Source organism: Desmodus rotundus, chromosome 7 (genome assembly GCF_022682495.2).
Source record: "Desmodus rotundus isolate HL8 chromosome 7, HLdesRot8A.1, whole genome shotgun sequence".
NCBI lineage: Eukaryota > Metazoa > Chordata > Mammalia > Chiroptera > Phyllostomidae > Desmodus > Desmodus rotundus.
Window position 1 is genome coordinate 8,847,465 of NC_071393.1, and position 19,462 is coordinate 8,866,926.

A 19,462-nucleotide genomic window follows, 5' to 3' on the forward strand; every position below is an offset into this window, starting at 1 on the left:
GCAGGGACTACACTCAAGATAAAAAAAGGCCCAGCTGTAACACAGAGTAAGAACTGGCTGGGTTGGCTTTATTAGGAGAAGGTGTGTCTCTCCAAAGTGGTGCCTTCCTTGGATTTTCAGCAGGGCTTTGACTACTTATCTGCCCTGACTTTACACCCTGGCTCCTCCGCAAAGGTGATGCGTCACTGTATCACAGGCTGCCATGCAAGGTCACTGCAATTCCTCGTACCTGAGCCCTGAGCTACCCTGCACCTACTGAGATGAAGCGCTGGGACCCATGTGCTTCTGCCAGTTCTTCAATGGGAATGTCAAGAATGGGCATTGAAATAGGTTGGAACTCGGTCTAAAGAGGTCAGAGATGTGGTTTGGGCCTAGTGCACCATCGAGTCTCATAGAGTGCCTGGGGATCTAAGAGGAGGCAGCGTCCGACTTCAGCTGCTCTCTATCCTGTGGGCAGTGAGGTGGCAGGGATACAAAAGGGAAGAAGAGCAGGCCCTGCTCAAATCAGTGTCCCCCAGTGATGCCTTCGATGTCCTGGCGTCACAATCGCTCAGCCAGCTAGGCCAAGGTTGCTCAGCCAGGAGAATGGGAAGGCTTCACTCTCATACGCTGGAGGTGACAGAGACCCACTCTCCTACCTGGATTGGTGACTGGGACCAAGAAGGGGCCTCCTCTTCCCCGGACACCCACCGCTGCTCGAACTCCCCGGAGAAGAGGAGGGCCCTTCGGGGTGGCCAGGTGGGGTGCCCTACGCGGCCATAGTTACCCAGAGCCGTGTTGCGCTCTTCCAGCAGTTCCACTTTCACCAGCTGGTTGACAGGAGGTGCGTCCTCCAGCCGCTCGATCAGAGCATTCACAAGGTCCTCGTGGTTGCCAGGGAAGACGCCCAGGTGGTCCCCAGGCTGGTACTGCAGCTCCTGATTCCCGTTGGTATGGAGACGCACGAAGATGGTTGACCGGCTGGAAGAAGCACCAGGGAACAATCAAATGAGGGCCACTGGCCACTGTCCCCTTTCTTTGCTCCTTTGTCCGTCCTGGCCTGTGACTGCAGTTTCCCTCCTTCCAGGCTCCTTGGGGCTCAGGCCAACCTGACATCTGTCCCCATCATTTCCACACCACGGCTTCAGCAAGGTCACCCATGAGGTCCTCCTGGCACATCCAGCAGCCAGTTCCCAGTACTCCTGGTCATGGGTGCAGCTCAGGACTCAGCTGCTTGCTCCCTCCCTCTCATGGTGCCAGCACCCCAGGCTCTCCCCATCTTCTCTGGCTGCCCTGGCTCCATCTCCTTTGCGGGCTCCTTCTCCTCTCCCCAAAGTCTGGACATTGGAGCCCTCCAGGGTTCAGGCCTCACCTGTCTTTGTTTTTTCTGTCTTCCTGCCCCTGCCTTTCTTTTCTCCACAGCAGTTACCATCAGCTGACCTACAGCCGAGTTTCCTTCATTACCTGGTTTGTGGGTGGTGCCCCGGCCCGCCCTCTATGATAAGGCAAACTCTGTGGAGGACTGGGCGTTTGTCTGCCTGTTTTGTTCACGGCTCTATTCCTGGCACTTTGGACAGTGCATGGCACATAGTAGGTGCTCAAGCATTTGCTGTTTGAAGGAGCCTCAGATTCCCAGCTGCCAAAACAGGCTTTGCTGTCAATACCAATGGGGGTCCTCTCAGCAACTACTACCCCATTGGAGCCAAGGCACTGGGGTCCCCAATCTGTGACATTCCATCCTCCCCAGAATCCCAAGCTCCACACCCTTTTGCAGCTGGAGGTCCTCCAGTTGTCATGGAAGAAGGGAAAAGGACCTGGCCTTAAGTTTGGGTTAGAAATCCATCGATATTATATTGTAAAACCGAGAGACCTAAGCAGGAAACCCAGAGAGAACCTCGCTCACGCCTGCCGGGTCACGCCCTTTCGCACTGATCTTTGTGTTTCGAGGGCAGGAGGCCTGTGCCAGGTGCATGGCTTCCAGAACGAATTCCCAGACTATGGACATTCTGGTCCTTTTAGAGTTTTGGCACAGATACTACGTTTCACACAATCTCTGAAAACTTTGCAATGGGTCGTGCTTCGGGAAACCAAATCCTTTGTACAGCTCGGGTTACGATCACATTTCAGAGCTGCTTTTCCTTCACTGCCAGTGGGTTTTCAGTCGATAGAGGACTTGATATTTAACATGAAGTTTCTACACTGTCCCTTGAATAATCAACACGAACACACCATCGGGACTTGCTAGTTAAAGGAGTTTTTGGTGTAATCAAGAGCCCTTCGGTGCTGCAGACAGCCAGCATTACTAAAAATAGCTGTGCTGGCACATTTGCTTTTGGGGGTATCAAGTACTTTTTTGGAAGTAAGGCACCCCTGTACTTTGTATAGTGGGGAACTTGGGGACTGAGATTGCGAATGGTGGCATTAGGGTCTGGGGTCCCACGTTTCTTCCCTGGGCAGATTTTGCCCTCTCTGATTTTTGTCCAGTATATGGACTTGCACCACAGATTCTGCTCCAAACACCCACCTATCTTGATTCCCGGAGAGAAAAGACCTGACCCGCTGCTACCTCCAGAACGGGAATTAGCAGAGGCCGACAGCCAGCAGGGGGTGCTGTGGGGCTGCTCACCCGGGAACCTCCTGAGACAACCAACCACAGCAAGCCTTGGAAAGGCCCGCAAATCCATTCCCTTTCTCTCAGATCATCGTGATTTCTTTCAGAAGTATATTTGCCTCTGTTCTTTTGGCCGGTACAAAATAGAAATGCGGAGGACACGAACTTGCTGAGCTGGCTCATGTTCACAGGCACTTGCCCCAAGAGTTCTGGAATGTGGAGGAAGGTGCTCAGGCAGATAAGGGGCAGGGATGGGGATGCAGCTGGCAGGTTAGCTGGAAGGAGGGCTCAGGCCCTGCCTGGGCTGGGGATCTGACCGAGGGGACTTTGCAAGCCGCTGACCAGATAGGGCTTGCTAACAACCCCAGCACAGGATGGCTGTGGGCTCCCAGGGCACCTTGAGGGGCTGGTCCTGGAAGCTTAGCAGGAAGCTAATCCCTGGTGGGTAGCACTAGCCTGGAGACTGGTTGTTTTGAATCTCAGTTCTGTTAGGGGTTTTTACGTGTAGGATTTTCTAGGCTTTTAACAAAAATAATAAATAACCTCGGGACACATATGGACCATTGAAAAGTATTTGGGGGGGGAAAGAAAGGGCAGTATTGGTGAGACAGCAGCCATTTGGGCCTTCTCTGCTTCCTCCCCCAGAGTAGCCCCTGCCTGTGATGTACTTATACCCCCTTCTCCTTCCTCCTGCTGGCTCCCAGGACTCACACCCATGCCCCACCCGTGACCGCTCCACTATACTCTCTTCTGTATGGTTTGCTAATTGGTGTTCATAATGAGAGAATTTATTTCCTGGATGAGCAGTAATCGTGGTCACTGTTCTCTTTAGATTTGCAAGGACCACTCTCAAAAGGCCATTTACTTCCTCTTAAGCAGTTTGCTTGCAATCAAGGGTCTCTCATGGGGACGGGTAATAGCTTGCTGATGGCCTCCTGGGCCAGTGAGCCTGGCTTGGGCATTGGGCAGGGAAAACAGGAGAGAGTGTCATGGTTTTTCACTCAATTAACCTTAACAAGAAAGAAAAATAAAAAAACCTTAAAGCTGGAAATAGGCAGTGCTACAGGGCATGCTTTCAAAGAGATAAATACCGCCCGCAGTTCGATTCTTTTTGTGCCGACACACACTACCTTCCAGTCCTAAACCTGTTGAACCTCTCTTGGGTGAGCCAATCAGCCCAGAGCAGCTGCCCTTCCAGAGGAGGGAGGGGGGTTATTCTGGGACTTTAGTCCAATTTAGCATCAAAACATTTGCAAATTACTTGCTTTCTATGGACTGTGGTTACGGGAGTGACTTTTGTGATCTGGTCTTTTACAGATTGTTGCTGAAAGAAATCTCCAGTAGATTCCTAGTCCCTACTCTTATAATGCTACTTAAGTCAGACCTTTGCACAGGACAGAAATGGAAAGTAAGATCTGTGGAATTTCAAGTGCAGAGTCCTTCTCTCTATCAGAGATTGTTACATTGTGAATATTGCATTGGACCAGCTATTCAGAGGGATCAGTTTCCCAATCTACTTTTTTAATGTTTGAGAGCCTAGGAGAGAACACGAGAGCCCAGGGATTCCACCCTGTTGATCATTTAATCAAAGTCTTGAAACCCGGGACCGGACCGCATGCATACTAAATTTGCAAGTGTAGGAAGCTGGGGTGGATGGAGAATAGTGAGGGGAGCACATGATACAATGTTGCTTTGTGACCCAGTCTTCAGTGCAGCAGCCCTGCCATGCGGTGGGGGCTGCGTGCACAGGCATTCAGGATACTGACTCTGGAGCCAGAGACATCCTGTGTGTGACCTTGTAAAAGACACTCGCATTTTCTCATACTCATTTCTCATACTGAAATTGTGGCTGGTGATGGAACCTACTTCCTGATCTGGTCAGAATGCTGAGAGATCCTGCACAGAATGGGCGGGCTCAGATGGTGCGTGGGACACAGAGAGTACTAGATAAACGTCAGCTATCTCTGTAGACACCATTCTCATTTTATGTAAGGAGACGGGGCTCAGAGGACCCGAGGGACCTGCCCGAGGTCACACTATTACTGCAAGGCAGCTCTGGGGTCAGAACCCAGGGCTGTCCAGCTGAGGCGAACACTCTCTGTCCTAGGTCATGCATGCAAAGAGATCTTCACGTGTGCTAGAAAAGGTACTAATACATAAGTGGAGGGATGGACAGAGCTGGCTGGATCCCTCCGAAAAGACCTGATAGCAAATCCCCAGGCCTCAAAGGGAGATCGGCAGCGCTGTTAGAACGCCTGCAATCGCGGGCAGCGTCAGCATGTCGTGTTCTGATCAGGGATGGTAATAATAGCCGCAGCGCCCTTGGCAGTGATCACAGGACCTCCACTGCACTGTGACCAGTTCTGAAAATGACACTTCCAGAGGGACAGAGTGTGTCCTTTCACTAAAGCAAAAGGCGTGACAAACCAGGTCTTAGAAAGAGCAGCTGGAAGGAATCAGGGCCCAGGACAGATTGGTCAAGGTCTTGGTTCGTGGCAGCCAAATTTGGCTCCTCTGGAAGAACTGAATTTGTTCTGAGTGGCACTGGAGAGTGGCACTGGGATAAAAAGGACGTGCTGGGAAGTTATGCTTTGGTTCGAAGCTATAGTAAGATCATTCCTAACAATCAGGACTTCAAAACGCACAGTGGCTATTCTGTGCAGTAATGAGCCTCCCGTCATCCTAAGGAGTTAAGTAGGACTCCCAAGAAGAATCCTCCGCATGGAGGAAGTACCTGGGCGAAGTGATTTGGACTAAGATGCTCTGGTACGAGGAGCAGCCCTATAAGGGAGCAATCTATTAACTTAAACCTCCTTTATGAAACCGTTCTCTTGTCCCTCTCCACAGCAATCGTGACCTCCTCCTTCTTCCGTCCCTCCAGGATGGGCCTTGGCAGAGGAATAGCAGGCAACCGAGATGCTACAAAGCAGCAGAGGAGTCTCGGGGCACTTGGGATAGCCAGGGAACCCTGGAGTCAGCAAGGACTCCTGCCTTTCTGTGGGAGCTGCCAGAGCACAGGTGGGGAGCCCCAGAGCTTGGGGTGTTCCTACCTGGATTTCGGGCTCTGAAGGTTTTGACGGCTGAGGAGGCGAGCGGCCGAGACCCGCTTTCTGTGGACACTGGAGAGACCTGTGGGAAGAAAAGCCATAGTCTTGCTGACGAGGGCTCAGTGGGGCCAGTAAAACATGTTCGGTGTCTGCCGACCCTCTCCTCACACTCCCGCTATCGGTGGGGTCAGGTGAAGAGATGAAATGAAAGGGAAGTGGTCAGGCGGGCCCTGGCAGGGGGGGTGGGGGTGGCGGCTGTGGGTAACGCAGGACACAGAGCAAATCTCCCGGGACTCGGCTGAGCGGAGGTTGGTTCAGGGTAACACCCCCACTCCTGGGGAGAGAAACGTCGCACACGTTTCATGGGGCGTGGGGCGCTAACGGCGTACTCATTTTGGGTAGATCAAAGCGGTGACACCCACCTTCTCTCAGCACCTGGCAGAGGGGAGAGCTCCTGACTTTCCTTTCCCCCACTGTCGCGAAAGCTACCAGGGGAGCGGGGGAGGTACCTTGTGTAAGTTCTGGAGCTTCGGCCACGTAGGTGAGGCGGAACTTGTTCCTCTTCCAGCTGCGGTCGTTGCTGATGAGGGAGTTGTTCGCCTTCTCGATGTTGACATCATCTCCCACGCAGAACACATCACAGGCTGCCTGTGGCACACACGGGCTTTTAGTGACCCCTGTCGGCCAAGAGGGACTCTTCTCCAACAGCTCCAGGATGTGGCATATCTCCCGTTTTCCACCCATCCATCTGCATCCGCCCACCCACCCACCCATTCACACACCTGCCCGTCCACCGGTCCATCCTATATTTTTTTGAGTGCCTTTGATGCGCTGGACTCTTTGCTTTAGGACCTGATACCTATTTAGTATGTAACTCTGCACCACTTATTTCTAAAACCAACATGTGTAGAGAGGCCTAACATTAACCAAGAAAGGATGCACTTCAGAATTTCCTATTCTTCTTCCTCTACAGATTTTAGAAAGTTACAATAAAGGCAGAATACGCTGAAGTCTGAATCCCTGCGTGTACATTTGGTTTGGTTTGGTTTGGTTTTGCCACGTTCATAAGTTCTCCAACTTTAGCAGTTCTAAGGATTACTGTTCAGAATTATATTTGTGAGATAAAAGCCACGGATAATGCAAAAGGATTTCAAGGGTAATGTTTACCAATTGTTGACCTTGTGTTGATTTTCAGATGATTCAAATGTCCATCAACTGATGAATGGATAAAGAAGTGTAGTACACTCAGGCAACGGACTATTATTTGGCCATAGAAAGGAATGTACCTCATTTCTGTGATATTCTTCCCCAAACCCATCACCCCGCTCCAACCTGGAGAAAACATGTGACAACGTCAACCTGAGGGACACACACACAGTGCCTCACCAGGACGCTCCCCACGTTTCCGGAAAAAGACTGAGAAACACAGCCGAGGACACGGGAAGGACATTACGACTTAGTGCAATACAGTGTCCTGGACCTGATCTTCACACAGAAAAAGGGCATCGGTGGGAAAGCGGGGGAAGTCTGAATAAGGCCTATCGTTTAGTGACCATTACTGGACCAGCGTTCCTAGTGTGGACAAGTGTACCATTGTTATGTTAACAGCCAGGCAAGGTGTGTGAAGGAAACTCTCTGTACATCCTCGTAGCTTTTCTGTGACCTCAGATTATTATAGAATAAAGGAGTCTTTTGCTTTTTAAAAAGATTATTTATTTATTTATTTTTAGACAGAGGGGAAAGGAAAGAGAGAGTGAGAGAAACATCAATGTGTGGTTGCCTCTTATGCACCCCCTACTGGGGACGTGGCGCGTGACCCAGCCATGTGCCCTGACTGGGAATGGAACCAGCGACCCTTTGGTTCCCAGGCCAGTGCTCAATCCACTGAGCCACACCAGCCAGGGCAAAATAAAGGAATCTTTTTAAAACAAGCAAAAGGAATGAGGTACTGATACAAGCTGCAATATGAGTGAATCTTGAAAACATTATGTTCCAGTGTAAGACGCCAGAGAGAAAAGACCACGTTCATATGGAATGTCTACAATAGGCAAATCCACAGAGACAGAAAGATGAGTGGATGTTGGGGCAGGAGTGGAATGTGACGATGGAGGGGTGATAGCTGAAGGACAGGGTGGCTTGTAACAGGCCCTGCTTCTGGGATGCTCCAAGTCAGCTGACTGACATCGGGAACCACACAGTTATCTCAAGGTGTGGAAACAGCCAAGTCATCTCGACTCTTGTCCAGGAGGAAGTGCAGGAACAGCCTTATCGATGCAGTCCCCCTGCACAGATGTCTGTCTGCATGTCTCAGAGGCCTTAGTTTCCCCTTGTGCCCTCTGCCTGCATTTGCTTTCAGGATGAAATGTATCAGAAATAAACCCAAGTCTCTATGGTCAATTAATATTTGACAAAGGGGGAAGAAGCATAAAATGGAGTAAAAACAGCCTCTTCAACAAATGGTGTTTGGAGATCTGGACAGCTACATGCAAAAAAAATGAAACTCTATAACCAACTTACACCATACACAAAAATAAATTCAAGGTGATAAAAGACTTAAATATAAGTTGCGACACCATAAAACATTGGTGGGAAAATCTCAGACATTCCACACAGCAACATCTTCACTGATCTGTCCCCTAAAGCAAGCAAGGGACATAAAGGAAAGAATAAACAAATGGGACCTCATCAAATTCAAAAGCTTCTGCATGGCTAAAGAAAACAGCATTAAAATGAAAAGAGAACCAACAGTATGGGAAAACATATTTGCCAATGATACCTCGGACAAGGGTTTGATCTCCAAAATATATAAAGAACTCACACAACTCCACTCCAGGAAGACAAAAAACCCAATTAAAAAATGGGCAAAAGACTTGAACAGACACTTTTCCAAGGAGGACATACAGAGGGCCCAGAGACATATGAAAAGATGCTCAGCATCACTACCCATCAGAGAGATGCAAATTAAAACCACAATGAGGTACCACCTCACACCAGTCAGAGTGGCCATCATAAACAAATCAACAAACAAGTGTTGGAGAGGATGTGGAGAAAAGGGAACCCTAGTGCTCTGTTGGTGGGAATGCAGACTGGTGAGGCCACTGTGGAAAACAGTATGGAATTTCCTCAGAAAACTAAAAATGGAACTGCCTTTTGACCCAGCAATTCCGCTGCTGGGATTATATCCCTAAGAGCCCTGAAATGCCAATCTAAAAGAACCTGTGCACCCCAATGTTCATAGCAGCACAATTTACAATAGCCAAGTACTGGAAGCAACCTACGTGCCCATCAGCAAATGAGTGGATCAAAAAACTATGGTACATTTACACAATGGAATTCTATGCAACAGAGAGAAAGAAGGAGCTCCTATCCTTTGCAACAGCATGGATGGGACTGGAGAGCTTTATGCTAAGTGAAATAAGCCAGGCAGTGAGGGACAAATACCATATGACCTCACCTTTAACAGGAACATAATCAACAAAAGAAAAAAGCAAACAAAATACAAACAGAGACATTGAATTAAGAACAATCTAACAATAGCCGGAGGGGAGTGGGGAGGGGACAGTGGGGAGAAGGGTTTTCAGGAACTACTATAAAGGACACACGGACAAAACCCCAAGGCAGAGAGTGGAAGCAAGGGAGGGAGGTGGGTTTGGCTGGAATGAGGGGGAGTGGTGGGGAGAAAATGCAGACAACTGTAATTGAACAACAATAAAGTAATTTTTTAAAAAAAGAATGAGAAGTATCAGCTGTGGGACAGAAAGCTGTACAACATCTATGTGAGAGAGAAACATCAATTAGTTGTCTCTTGTATGTACCCAGACCTGGGATCGAACCCACAACCTAGGTATGTGCCCTGACTGGGAATCAAACCCACAACCTTCCGGTTTACAGGAGGATGCCCAACCAACTGGGCCACACCGACCAGGGTGAGAATTAGTTTACCGTTAAACTTAAATAGCCACATGTGACTAGTGGCTACCATATTGGCCAGTGAATCTCTAGCACAAGAGGAATATGCTTTTCAAAGTACACAAGTTGAGAACCAAGTTCTAGGTTGAGGCATGGCCCTTGGTTTGATTAACCAGCTCTATGTGTTTTATCTGCTTGTCAACCGAATGCGAGTGAGGGATGGATTCCTCCTAGCCCTGAAATTCCAAGATGACTTTATAATTGTTTCTGTAGACTGATTCCTTATCCATAATGCAGGGTGGAGAATGTGTTTCAAGGTCACCCAAACTCATCAGTTGATTAAAGCTGTCTCCTGGGTGGACACTGGGGGACGTACCAGGGGTCCTCTCAAGTTCCTTCGATTTCTGATGGGTTAGGTAGTCTGTCTTTGGGAGTCAAGGGGAACATGGCCTCTTCCCCCAGGTCTCTGAGATCTGGGAAGGGGGTTACCTTGAAGACCATCTTGGCCCAGGTCCTGAAAGCCTCCTCCTGCCCACAGAGCTCATCCCCCTCCCTCATCTTCAGGATCCTCTCTCCTCCCAGCTCTTCCAGGAGGGTGTCCACGGCATGTCCAAAGGCGCAGAAGTGAGGGTATGCCCGTGAGCCAAGGCCAAACACTGAGAACCTACCAGTAAGAGAACAGAAAGCCTGGATTAAGGGATTCTGGGGGTATGGGGGTGCCTGGTGTTATGAATAGAAGCATGTCCCCCAAAATTCATACATTGAGGCCCTACCCCCCAATGTAAGTGTACTTAAAGAGGAAGCCTTCAAGGTGGTAACAGATTAAATGAGGTCATGCGTTAAGGCCCTAATCCAATAGGACTGGTGTCCTTGTAAAAGAGGGACAGACATCAGCTACTCTCTCTCTGTCTCTGCATGTGCACAGTGGAAAGTCATGTGAGGACACAGCGAGAAGGTGGCCGTCTGCAAGCCAGGAAGGGAGGCCTCACCAGAAACTGGTCCTACTGGCACCTTGATCTTGGACTTCCAGCCTCCAGAACTGTGAAAAAATAACTTTCTGTTGTCAAAGACATCTAGTTTGTGGTATTTTTTTATGGCCACCGGAGCAGATTACTCCATCTGGTATCTGTAGAAGGGCTGAGTTTAGCCTGGTGGTCAGGCAACCCCAAGCCTATTTGGGGGAGGCATTGTTAAATCTGAGAGCCCCTGGGATGGCTCCTTTCCCCTGGTCTCAGGGAAAAGTTCCCAGTTTATCCTAGGTGGGGGTGAGCTGGGGCCAGCAGTCACACAGAGCCATTGGCAATGTCCTGTGTGTCCCTGTCTGAGCTGGGCTAATTGGGGAAATTAGTCTGCATTTTCAGAAGGCTTACATTCTATAAGCGCTGTTAATTCTACAGAATGGCGTCAGGTTTAAGTACAAAGACAATGAACACTATAACACAGAGGTCCTCAGGGACCTGTATGAATGAGGACTTGTTGACACATCATATATTGGTGTGTGAACAGGCTCTTCTAAAAGGGGAGGAAAGATTGATAGGCATGCTGGCTCCACCCCTTGCAATGTCTATGAAATTCATTAGCTTCATAAACCCTCTTTGCATAGCTTCCCCCAAGAAGATGTTGCTGTTTGAATGGATGGGGGTCAAGTTGGTGGGACTTTTGTCTATGTTGGGACAGGGATGGCTGCTTTCAAGTGTGGGAAGTGGGGGACTGTGCCTCAGGTGGCCCCTCTGGCTTGCTCACTGTGTCCTACAGACACTTGATGTCACACTTCCGGGGCGTGGTCCTGGCTGTAGGTCTTGACCTCTTTGGAACTGAAATAACAGACTCACCGAGTGGGTTGAGAATTCCCCACCCCACTTCGTTCCCAGGTTGGAGTATTCTACTGACAAGCCACATAGTAGAGCTGTCCCTCCTACTCCATACAGGGTCTGGCCCTGTCCCCGAATCTCATTTCTAGGATGAGGGGGTTGAGAAGGTGAGAGACTGAGATGGGGGAGGAAGGAAGGAGGCAGAAGTGCGGAGAAACTCTTCATCTTTGGAGAATGAACTTGAGCTAGGTCCAGGTGTCTCAGAGGTCAAATGAAAGTTAACATAGGTTCATACCCCCTCCATTCAAATCCATATTCATGCTTTCTGCTCTCACTCTCCCCTTCTATCCTGCCCTCCTCTTCCCCCTGGGGTTCCAGAGCTTTTCCAAGGGAAGTCTGTGAGATTAGGCAGCGTTTTCCCCCATTGCTCCTCCACCTATGCTCATCCTGAACCTGGATTCCTCACCTCTGCTTCGCAGGGCAGCAGCCTGAAGGGGAGAAAGTGCGGGTGATTAGGAGTGGACTGGTTGGAGGTGAGCCTTTAGCCCAAGCAGATCTGGAAACTCCCAGCTCCAGCATGCTGTGTGGTTAAGGCATTGCTCCCTGAGGCTCCAGTATTTATATTTGTGACATCAGTCATACTGGACTACCACCGATCCTGTTAGGTACTTATTAGCATGTTTAACCTGCTTTTAATTTGTGCTTACCAGCTCATCAAGCCCACTTGTGTTCACTAACAGATGGTTCAAGTGATTAGTTCATTAATATGCTTCCCAAAGCACCTGAAGACCTGCATCACAGTCACTTCCTAGACTCACATTCCCATCACAGCCTTTACCTTATGGTTTCAAAACTCCTATTTTAAGCCTCTAAACCAGGAGTTGGCAAACTGATTATACATGGGGCCAGAGAGCAAATATTTTTAGACTTGTAGGCGAAGAAGCAAAATCAAAACTATTATATAGATACTTCTATTACAAGAAAACAAATTTCCACACATTTTTATTGACAAAGTTAAAAATATAATAATGATAATAATTATAGCTGAGTACAGTTTTTAGTAATATACGTCTACTAACGAGAATGTAATTATTTTGCTTAATTGGAGCTCACAGGCAGTGTTGTTTTTTTAAATCATTAAATGGGTTGCAAACGTTTATCTGTAAGAACCACTCCCAGCCCATGGCTGCACACACCCCCTCAGCAGCCAGGCCGGGCCGGGCCCGCCAGCGTGGCTCACAGTTACCTGCTCTAAGCCACGGCAGATTCGAGAAGGGAAAAATGGGTCTGACTGCTGAACTATGCGACTGATGTTTCCTTCTTTCTTGTTTTTTTTTTTTTTTAAAGATTTCATTTATTTATTTTTTAGACAGAGAGGAAGGGAGGGAGAAGGAGAGGGAGAGAAATATCAATGTGTGGTTGCTTCTTACACTCCCCGTACTGGGGACCTGGCCCGCATCCCAGGCGTGTGCCCTGACTGGGAATCAAACCAGCGACCCTTTGGTTCACAGGCTGGAGCTCAATCCACTGAGCCACACCAGCCAGGGCACAACTGATGTTTCAACGTCAAATACGCACTGACATTAAAACCTGTAAGAATGACCACCACCAAGGGTGAACCCTAATGCAAACCTCGGACCTTGTGTGGCCATGGTGTGTCCGTGCAGGTTCATCCATTGCACAAATGTGCCCCTGTGGTGTGGGACGTTGGCCGCAGATGAGGCTGTTTGTGTGTGTGCGTTCAGGAGGTGGAGTAGGAAGTATATGGGAAATCCTTGCACCTTCCCCTCAATTTTGCTGTGAACCTAAAACTGCTTAAAACCTCAAGTCTATTAAAAAGTGTACTGACGGACACAACACTTCCATGTCTAGGGACCCTGTGATCTGAAGCTCCTAGAGAGCACTGTCCTGCGCAGGTGTGGAGAAGGCTTAGTTAGAGATTCCTGGCCAGGCCGGGATATTCTGCTTATATCAGCGTCGTCTTGACCAGTATCTGTGAAACCAAGGGCTTGACAGCCAGTTTTACTTCCTTCCCAGTATCCATTAAGCTGAATACACAACTGTTGTAATACAAAACACACTCGCACATCCACGTACTCCCTAAAGCTATCTCATGGCATGTGACTATGCTTTTGAAAAACACAGGGGTTAGGCCAGTATTTCTGAATTTGACTACACAGTGGAGTCAACTGAGGAGATTCTTTTATTTTTAAAAAGCAATGCTTGGGCCCAATTCTAGACCAATTACACCAGAATCTCTGGAGCTGGGGCTTGGTTATGGGTATATTGCAAACATCTCTAGGTGCTTTTAGTGCACACCAGGTTTGAGAACCACTGGATTATAGCAGTGGGTCTTCAGAAGCTTCTACTAAATGTAAAACATATCCCTTGGGAAGGGTAGCTCATTGCATGATTCCTAGGGTCAACATCCTTCATCACAAATGATGTGCTGATGGGGGAGTAAAATGTGTGTGATGGGGTAAAACATGGGTGATGGGGACACTCATGTGCATCTATGAAGAGGAGTCAGGGGCAGTCAGGGCATAGCTGGTTGTTTGAGGGATGAATGTGCATGGACGAGAGACCTCCTACCCCCCAACAAAGAGCCCACTTTGCAACTGAGGCCAGTTCCCCAAGAGCCTTCGTCATCCCTGATGCCCTAGCCCCTCACTCACCTCACGTTTGCCAGGGGGCCAGCGCTCTCAAAGTTGTCTCTGAGGTCCAGCCCGTCGCCTGATGATTTGCGGGAGTCGGAACAGGAGGAGACACTATTGAACCTGACCTTGTAGCTCCTGCCAAAATGAGAGAGAGTCATGAGCTGTGGCTTGGAGCCCCTTCCTGAGGTCAACATCCCGACAGATCTTCAACTGACCAGTCCTGGCTCTGGGACCCTCTGCTGTGTGATGAGTGAGACCATAACATGCCTAAGGCCTCCTGTACAAGGTACCAACTTACCCTCGCCCACCACAGTGAGAGCCAGCCATGCGTACTTGATGCTGTGTGTGCTGAAACGTGTCTGACCACACTCAACTCAGGAAACGAAGACCCAGAGAGTCCAAATGAGTTCCCTGGCAAGAAGTCAGGAATGGGCCACCCCCTAACCACTGGGCCATGCTTCCTTGCTACCCAGATATTAATGTGCATAAGACTCAGTCTGGGATCTTGTTAGGCAGATTCTGATTCAGTAGATCTGGTGCAGGGCCTGAGATTCTGCATTTCTAATTAACATCCAGGAGATGCTAATGCTGCTAGTAGTCAGGACCTAGACTTGTACTGTCCACTGTGGTAACCATTGGCTACTTGTGGCTACTTAAATGTAAAGTTAAATTAATTCAAACTAAAAAATACAATGAAAAATTCTGTTTCTCACTTGAACTAGCCATATGGCAAAGGCTCAGCAACCACATGTGGCTAGTGGCTGCCATATCAGGCTGGGGCAGAAATACAGACCCTTTACAGAATCCTAGGAAGTTGTACTGGATGGTGCTCTCTCCACAAAGCTACGGTCCTTAGACATTTCAGGGGCCTGTCACATTCCACATTTCAAGTCAGTGTGACACATGCTCAGCACTGACACATGGCATGGAACGAGATGGATTTCTTATTAAATTGCTTTGAAGGGGAAGGAAGATATTATTGGGACTCAAACCTCAGCATCAGAGGCTCACCAGCCTGGAGACTTAAGGAAAAACTCCCCTGATTTCCCAGTTTTCCTCAAAAAGTGGTAAGTTTTGATCTCAGAGCAAAAACAAAACATAGAATAAAACAAAACCAACCCTAAGAACCAATGTCACCCCAGTGAATTTAATATAAAAACAAAACAACCCAAAAAGTCCCCAAGACCCCCCCCCTAAAAAACCCAAACAAAACAAACAAAACACCCAAGCTCCAAAACAAAAAACAAAATGAAACACAAAAACTCAAAACACCAATCCGAGCGCAAGAGACAAAAAAAGGAATTGCGCCATCTGGCAGCAGGGTTTCTAAGCTGGATGCTCTTCAGCGTTTTTGCTCCAGCACTTGGGGAAGTTCTAAATATACGTAAGTGTGTTTTCTGCCCTAAAATAGCCGCACGTTGAGTCACTCCTCCAAATAAGTCATGCAACAGATCAGGGGGTGGCTGTGCTGTTAGTGTGGGGGTGGCTGGTGGACGTTGCGGGGTAAGAATAACAACACATGCATTTGCCTGGGGTCTGAGGTCTCTCCAGTGCCTTCCCCTTGTTGTCACCCTTTGACCCTATAACAACGCCCAGAGGTGGTTGGGCGGAGAGAGCTTCTCCCCATTTGGCAGATGAGAAAGACTGAGGCCCACAGAGGTCTAGGGACTTGTTCAAGGTCACTTAGTGAGTTAGTGGTACAGCCTGGGTTAGAACTCAGGCCTCCTTGAGACCTGAATGTGGCCTTGGATGTCTCAGCGTGGGGCACGCATGCACACGAGGGCACACAAACATCTGCATACACACGCATGCACGCTGGCACACACACGCTCTACCTGAGCTGGCTGTCACGGCCTCCAGCCAGACCATGGACTCCTGTGTCGCCTCGGGGGAGGGGAGGCCCTTTACGGGGAAAGAAACGCAAGGGTTCCGGGTACCTAGAGGGGAGAATGGATGGCGCCCTATCTCTCCCTGAAGGAGGGGTGAGGGGAACCTGCTGGAGACCACCCAGGATGCAGTGGGAAGGAGAAGGGCAGGGACAGTGAGAGCTGGCCTTGGGCACAGACTAGGGCTGAGGGCAGGGACTAGCCACCCTTTGGATATGGAACGTATGTGAGTTTGGCAACATGTGCTCGGCTACAGGCAGACGAAGAGGGATTTTCTGCCTATCATAGCCAGCCGCAGTGTTTGGCGCTCAGCTGAAGACACAGGATTGGCCCTGTGCTGGAGGGAGCGCTGGGCCGGCCTCCTCAAAAGGCAGCTCTGTGTGCCTGTGCCTTATGTTCTTGGCTTTATGGGGGACTTAAGGGCTTTTCAAGGGTACTTTTGACTACAGGTGTTTTTCACCTCGTGAAATATCTTTAGAACACAACCTCATGTTAGGGGCAACTGCACCCTGAACACCTTCTGACTACAGGCATTTCACTGCCGCCTTTTGAATGCAACCGGTCCCTCCATCATGAGCCTCAGATGGAAAAGCTCCAGGGGAAGTAGCTCATTTCATGGATTCTGAATGTCGGTTTCCAAAGGCGGGAGATAAGAACTGATACTTACACGGTGCTAACTTTTCACAAGTCATGTACAACTATTTTCTAATTTGATTCTCACAAATTAGAAAGTTTAAGCAGGTGTAATAACCCATATTTGATGGAAAAAAGAAACTGAGGCACAGGGCTGTGCAGTGACCAACCCGAGACCTTCCAGTCAGAGACCAAAATATCAGCTCTGGTGGGGCACAGGCACCCACCTGCTAAAACCAGCCACAAATGGACTTCAGGTCACAACCAACAACCATCCAGAACTCAAGGAGAAGCCCAAGGGCCAAAAGACAATTTCCAGGGGTGTCGTGTGACACTAGAGGGTCATTCACTTACTTCCTTTCCTCATGCACAGAGTTGGGGTGCCTCATTTCCATCAAGGCGCAGCCGAACTTCTGCAGACCAAAAGAGGTGAGTGAGATGTGGAGCACAGGCTGTTGAATTAGAGTAGGGTCGGGCCCTGACGGCCTGGGGTTCTCTTTGGAAAGAGAGGAGCCTGATGCCCCGGGGGTGGGGGCAGGGTTTCCGAGACTGGGAGGGACTCAGGCTGGGCAGCCAATGCTTGAGCTATGGATGCACCTGGAAGGGTCAGCTGTTTAAAGGGCTACAGGTGTGGACTCCCCCGCCCCAGCACATAAAGCCCCGCTGTGGCTTTCTCACTATAAAAGTACTGTCCCCACTTCTCCTCTCTGCAGCAGCGGATGCCAAGCTCTGGGTTGGAGCACCCATTCCAAAGAAGTAGCTCACTCAGGGGACATTTTCACTAGGATTCAGCTAGTCACTGGACACCAATAGACTGAGGACTTGAAGTTGTCCAATCTTTGCCAAACTGGGATCCAAACTGAAATCATTCTTTAAAAAAATCCTCACCCGAGGACATTTTTTCATTGCTTTGAGAGAGAGAGAGCGAGCGAGAGAGAGACAGGAAGGGAGAGAGAGAAATGAGAGAGAGAAGTGCAGACTGGTTGCCTCCCTCACATGCTTGGACGGGATTGTATGCACCCAAACTGAGGATTGAACCCACAACCTTTTGATTGTGGGACGACACTCGAACGAGTTGAGCCACACCGGCCAGGGCTTGAAATCACTGTCTTTGAGGCTCTGGGACTACTACTTTGAGGGATGTGCTACTGAATAGCAGGTGTAACTGTAGCCCCCCTTCCTTTCTGCTGATGGAAACACAGGCCAGAAAACTCATCTTACCTCCCCGTTTTCAGGGGGGTCTCCATTGCCAAAGGTGCTGGTGACCACCAGGACCAGGGTTTCATGTTCCAGGTGCACAATGTCGTACTCCTCCATGGACATCACCTAGGTGGGGGAGTGGTGGGGGAGAGGAAGGAAGAGGTGATGAGGAGAGAGGAGGTGGGAGAGAACAATAAGAGATGGGGGAAGGAGAAGGGAGAGAGAGAGGGAAAAGATGAGTCATCTTGAGCCGTCTCATTTGGAAAAACCAAAAGTTTTGGGTGTCACTATTTCAACAGGCCTAAGTGTTTAGAACTGAAAGCTTTTTGGTAGTGTGGCACTTTTCTGTGGTCGCTGTGGCCTGAAGGACCACTGAGAATCTGGGGCATAGTGCAAGGGGTGGGCTGCCAGTAGAGACAGACCCTGCCTGAGACCCTGACGCTTTTGATAACTAACTGCTCTGGGAATCTCCTTGACCACCTCTAGGCTGGGAGTGACCTGGCTGGTCTGACCAACTGTCTGCTCAGCCTCCTTTCTAAGCGGTGTGGAGGACCTGGGCCCAACAAGTCTGAGGTACTGCTTTAGGGAAAGACTGGTGCCTGTATCCAGGCATTGCTTGCGCAACATTTCTCAAAGCAGGTTCTGGGGAAGCCCAGTCTCCAGACAGGCTCCTTGAGAACACGTGAGCCGTAAACGAACACGTTTGGGAAGCATCTGCATCCTCTGCCCTCCTCTCTTGGAGGTTATAATGCATGTGTGCAGACTACAGGCTCTGAGGAGTCCTGCAGCAAGAAACCCATGGAGCTGTATTGACTGTCATTTTTAATTTTTTAGTGAGTTTTAGAGAGCGGGGAAGGCAGGAAGAAAGAGAGGGAGTGAAACATCAATTGTTGCTTCTCATATGTGCTCTGACCAGGGACCAAAGCTGCAACCTAGGCATGTGTCCTGACTGGGAATTGAACCTATGACCTTATGGTTTATGGGACGACATGCCAACCAACAAAGCCACACCAGCCAGGGCCACTGAACTGTATTTAATACAGTGCTTCTTAAAATGACTCCAGAATTGAGTTTCATAAACCTCTAACATTTTTCTCTAGAGAGGGAGGTTTCATTTTGTGATTCCTGGACTCATGGATGGTTCACAGGGAGAGGGGCATCATAGTCCCCGGAATTTATGAAAATGTGAGTGTAGGTACGTCCATTCTCAAAGGTACCACTCTGTGGAATTCCCTCTCTCCCCTCCCAACTATGTTCACCCTGAGGGGCAGGAGAGCTGCCAGTGTCCCCTACCTACCTTGGCATCAAAGGCATGTTTGAAGATCTCACACAAGGTTTTGGCATAGGCCTGCGATTTGCCCGTCTCTGTGGCATAAAGGATGGTTGCCTTGACCCTCTTGGCCATTGCCTGTCCCATCAGCTTGGCCGAGAACTTGACGGCTCTGGAAGGAAGAGGATGGAGAGGACATTGGGAAAGGCCAGGCTGGGACTTTTGGGCAAGAACCATGATCTGTGAAATGTAACTGGAGAGAACTTCCTCTGCTGATCTTGGGTGGCCTTGAGGACATTCGAAGCCCAAGTTGAGGCACCATCTGACCCCTTATTAAGTCCCTGCAGCACTACGAGTCAGGAGCAAAAATGGTTGGTTCACTTTGTTGGGTTGTTACATAATCGGTCTGTCTCAGTCTTGAGAACTCGGCTTTGCCAAGCATTGTCCTGAACAGATGAT

The 19,462-nt window shown here is 49.2% G+C and overlaps 1 protein-coding gene across 5 annotated transcripts in view; it reads right to left on the reverse strand.

Moving 5' to 3' along the window:
- Positions 1 to 19,462, reverse strand: part of NOS1 (nitric oxide synthase 1) — a 155,240-nt gene that overhangs the window by 16,068 nt on the left and 119,710 nt on the right. For 4 of the 5 annotated variants that reach the window (XM_045200819.2, XM_045200817.2, XM_045200818.2 and 1 more), the window contains exons 14-22: positions 19,031 to 19,175; positions 17,755 to 17,859; positions 16,888 to 16,946; positions 15,850 to 15,951; positions 14,033 to 14,149; positions 10,036 to 10,210; positions 6,147 to 6,285; positions 5,641 to 5,719; positions 767 to 960 (exon numbers count right to left, since the gene is read on the reverse strand). In XM_045200819.2, coding sequence (XP_045056754.1) covers positions 767 to 960; positions 5,641 to 5,719; positions 6,147 to 6,285; positions 10,036 to 10,210; positions 14,033 to 14,149; positions 15,850 to 15,951; positions 16,888 to 16,946; positions 17,755 to 17,859; positions 19,031 to 19,175 — 1,115 coding nt within the window. The remainder of the gene's footprint in view (positions 1 to 766; positions 961 to 5,640; positions 5,720 to 6,146; positions 6,286 to 10,035; positions 10,211 to 14,032; positions 14,150 to 15,849; positions 15,952 to 16,887; positions 16,947 to 17,754; positions 17,860 to 19,030; positions 19,176 to 19,462) is intronic. The other variant, XM_024566832.3, reaches the window with a different exon arrangement.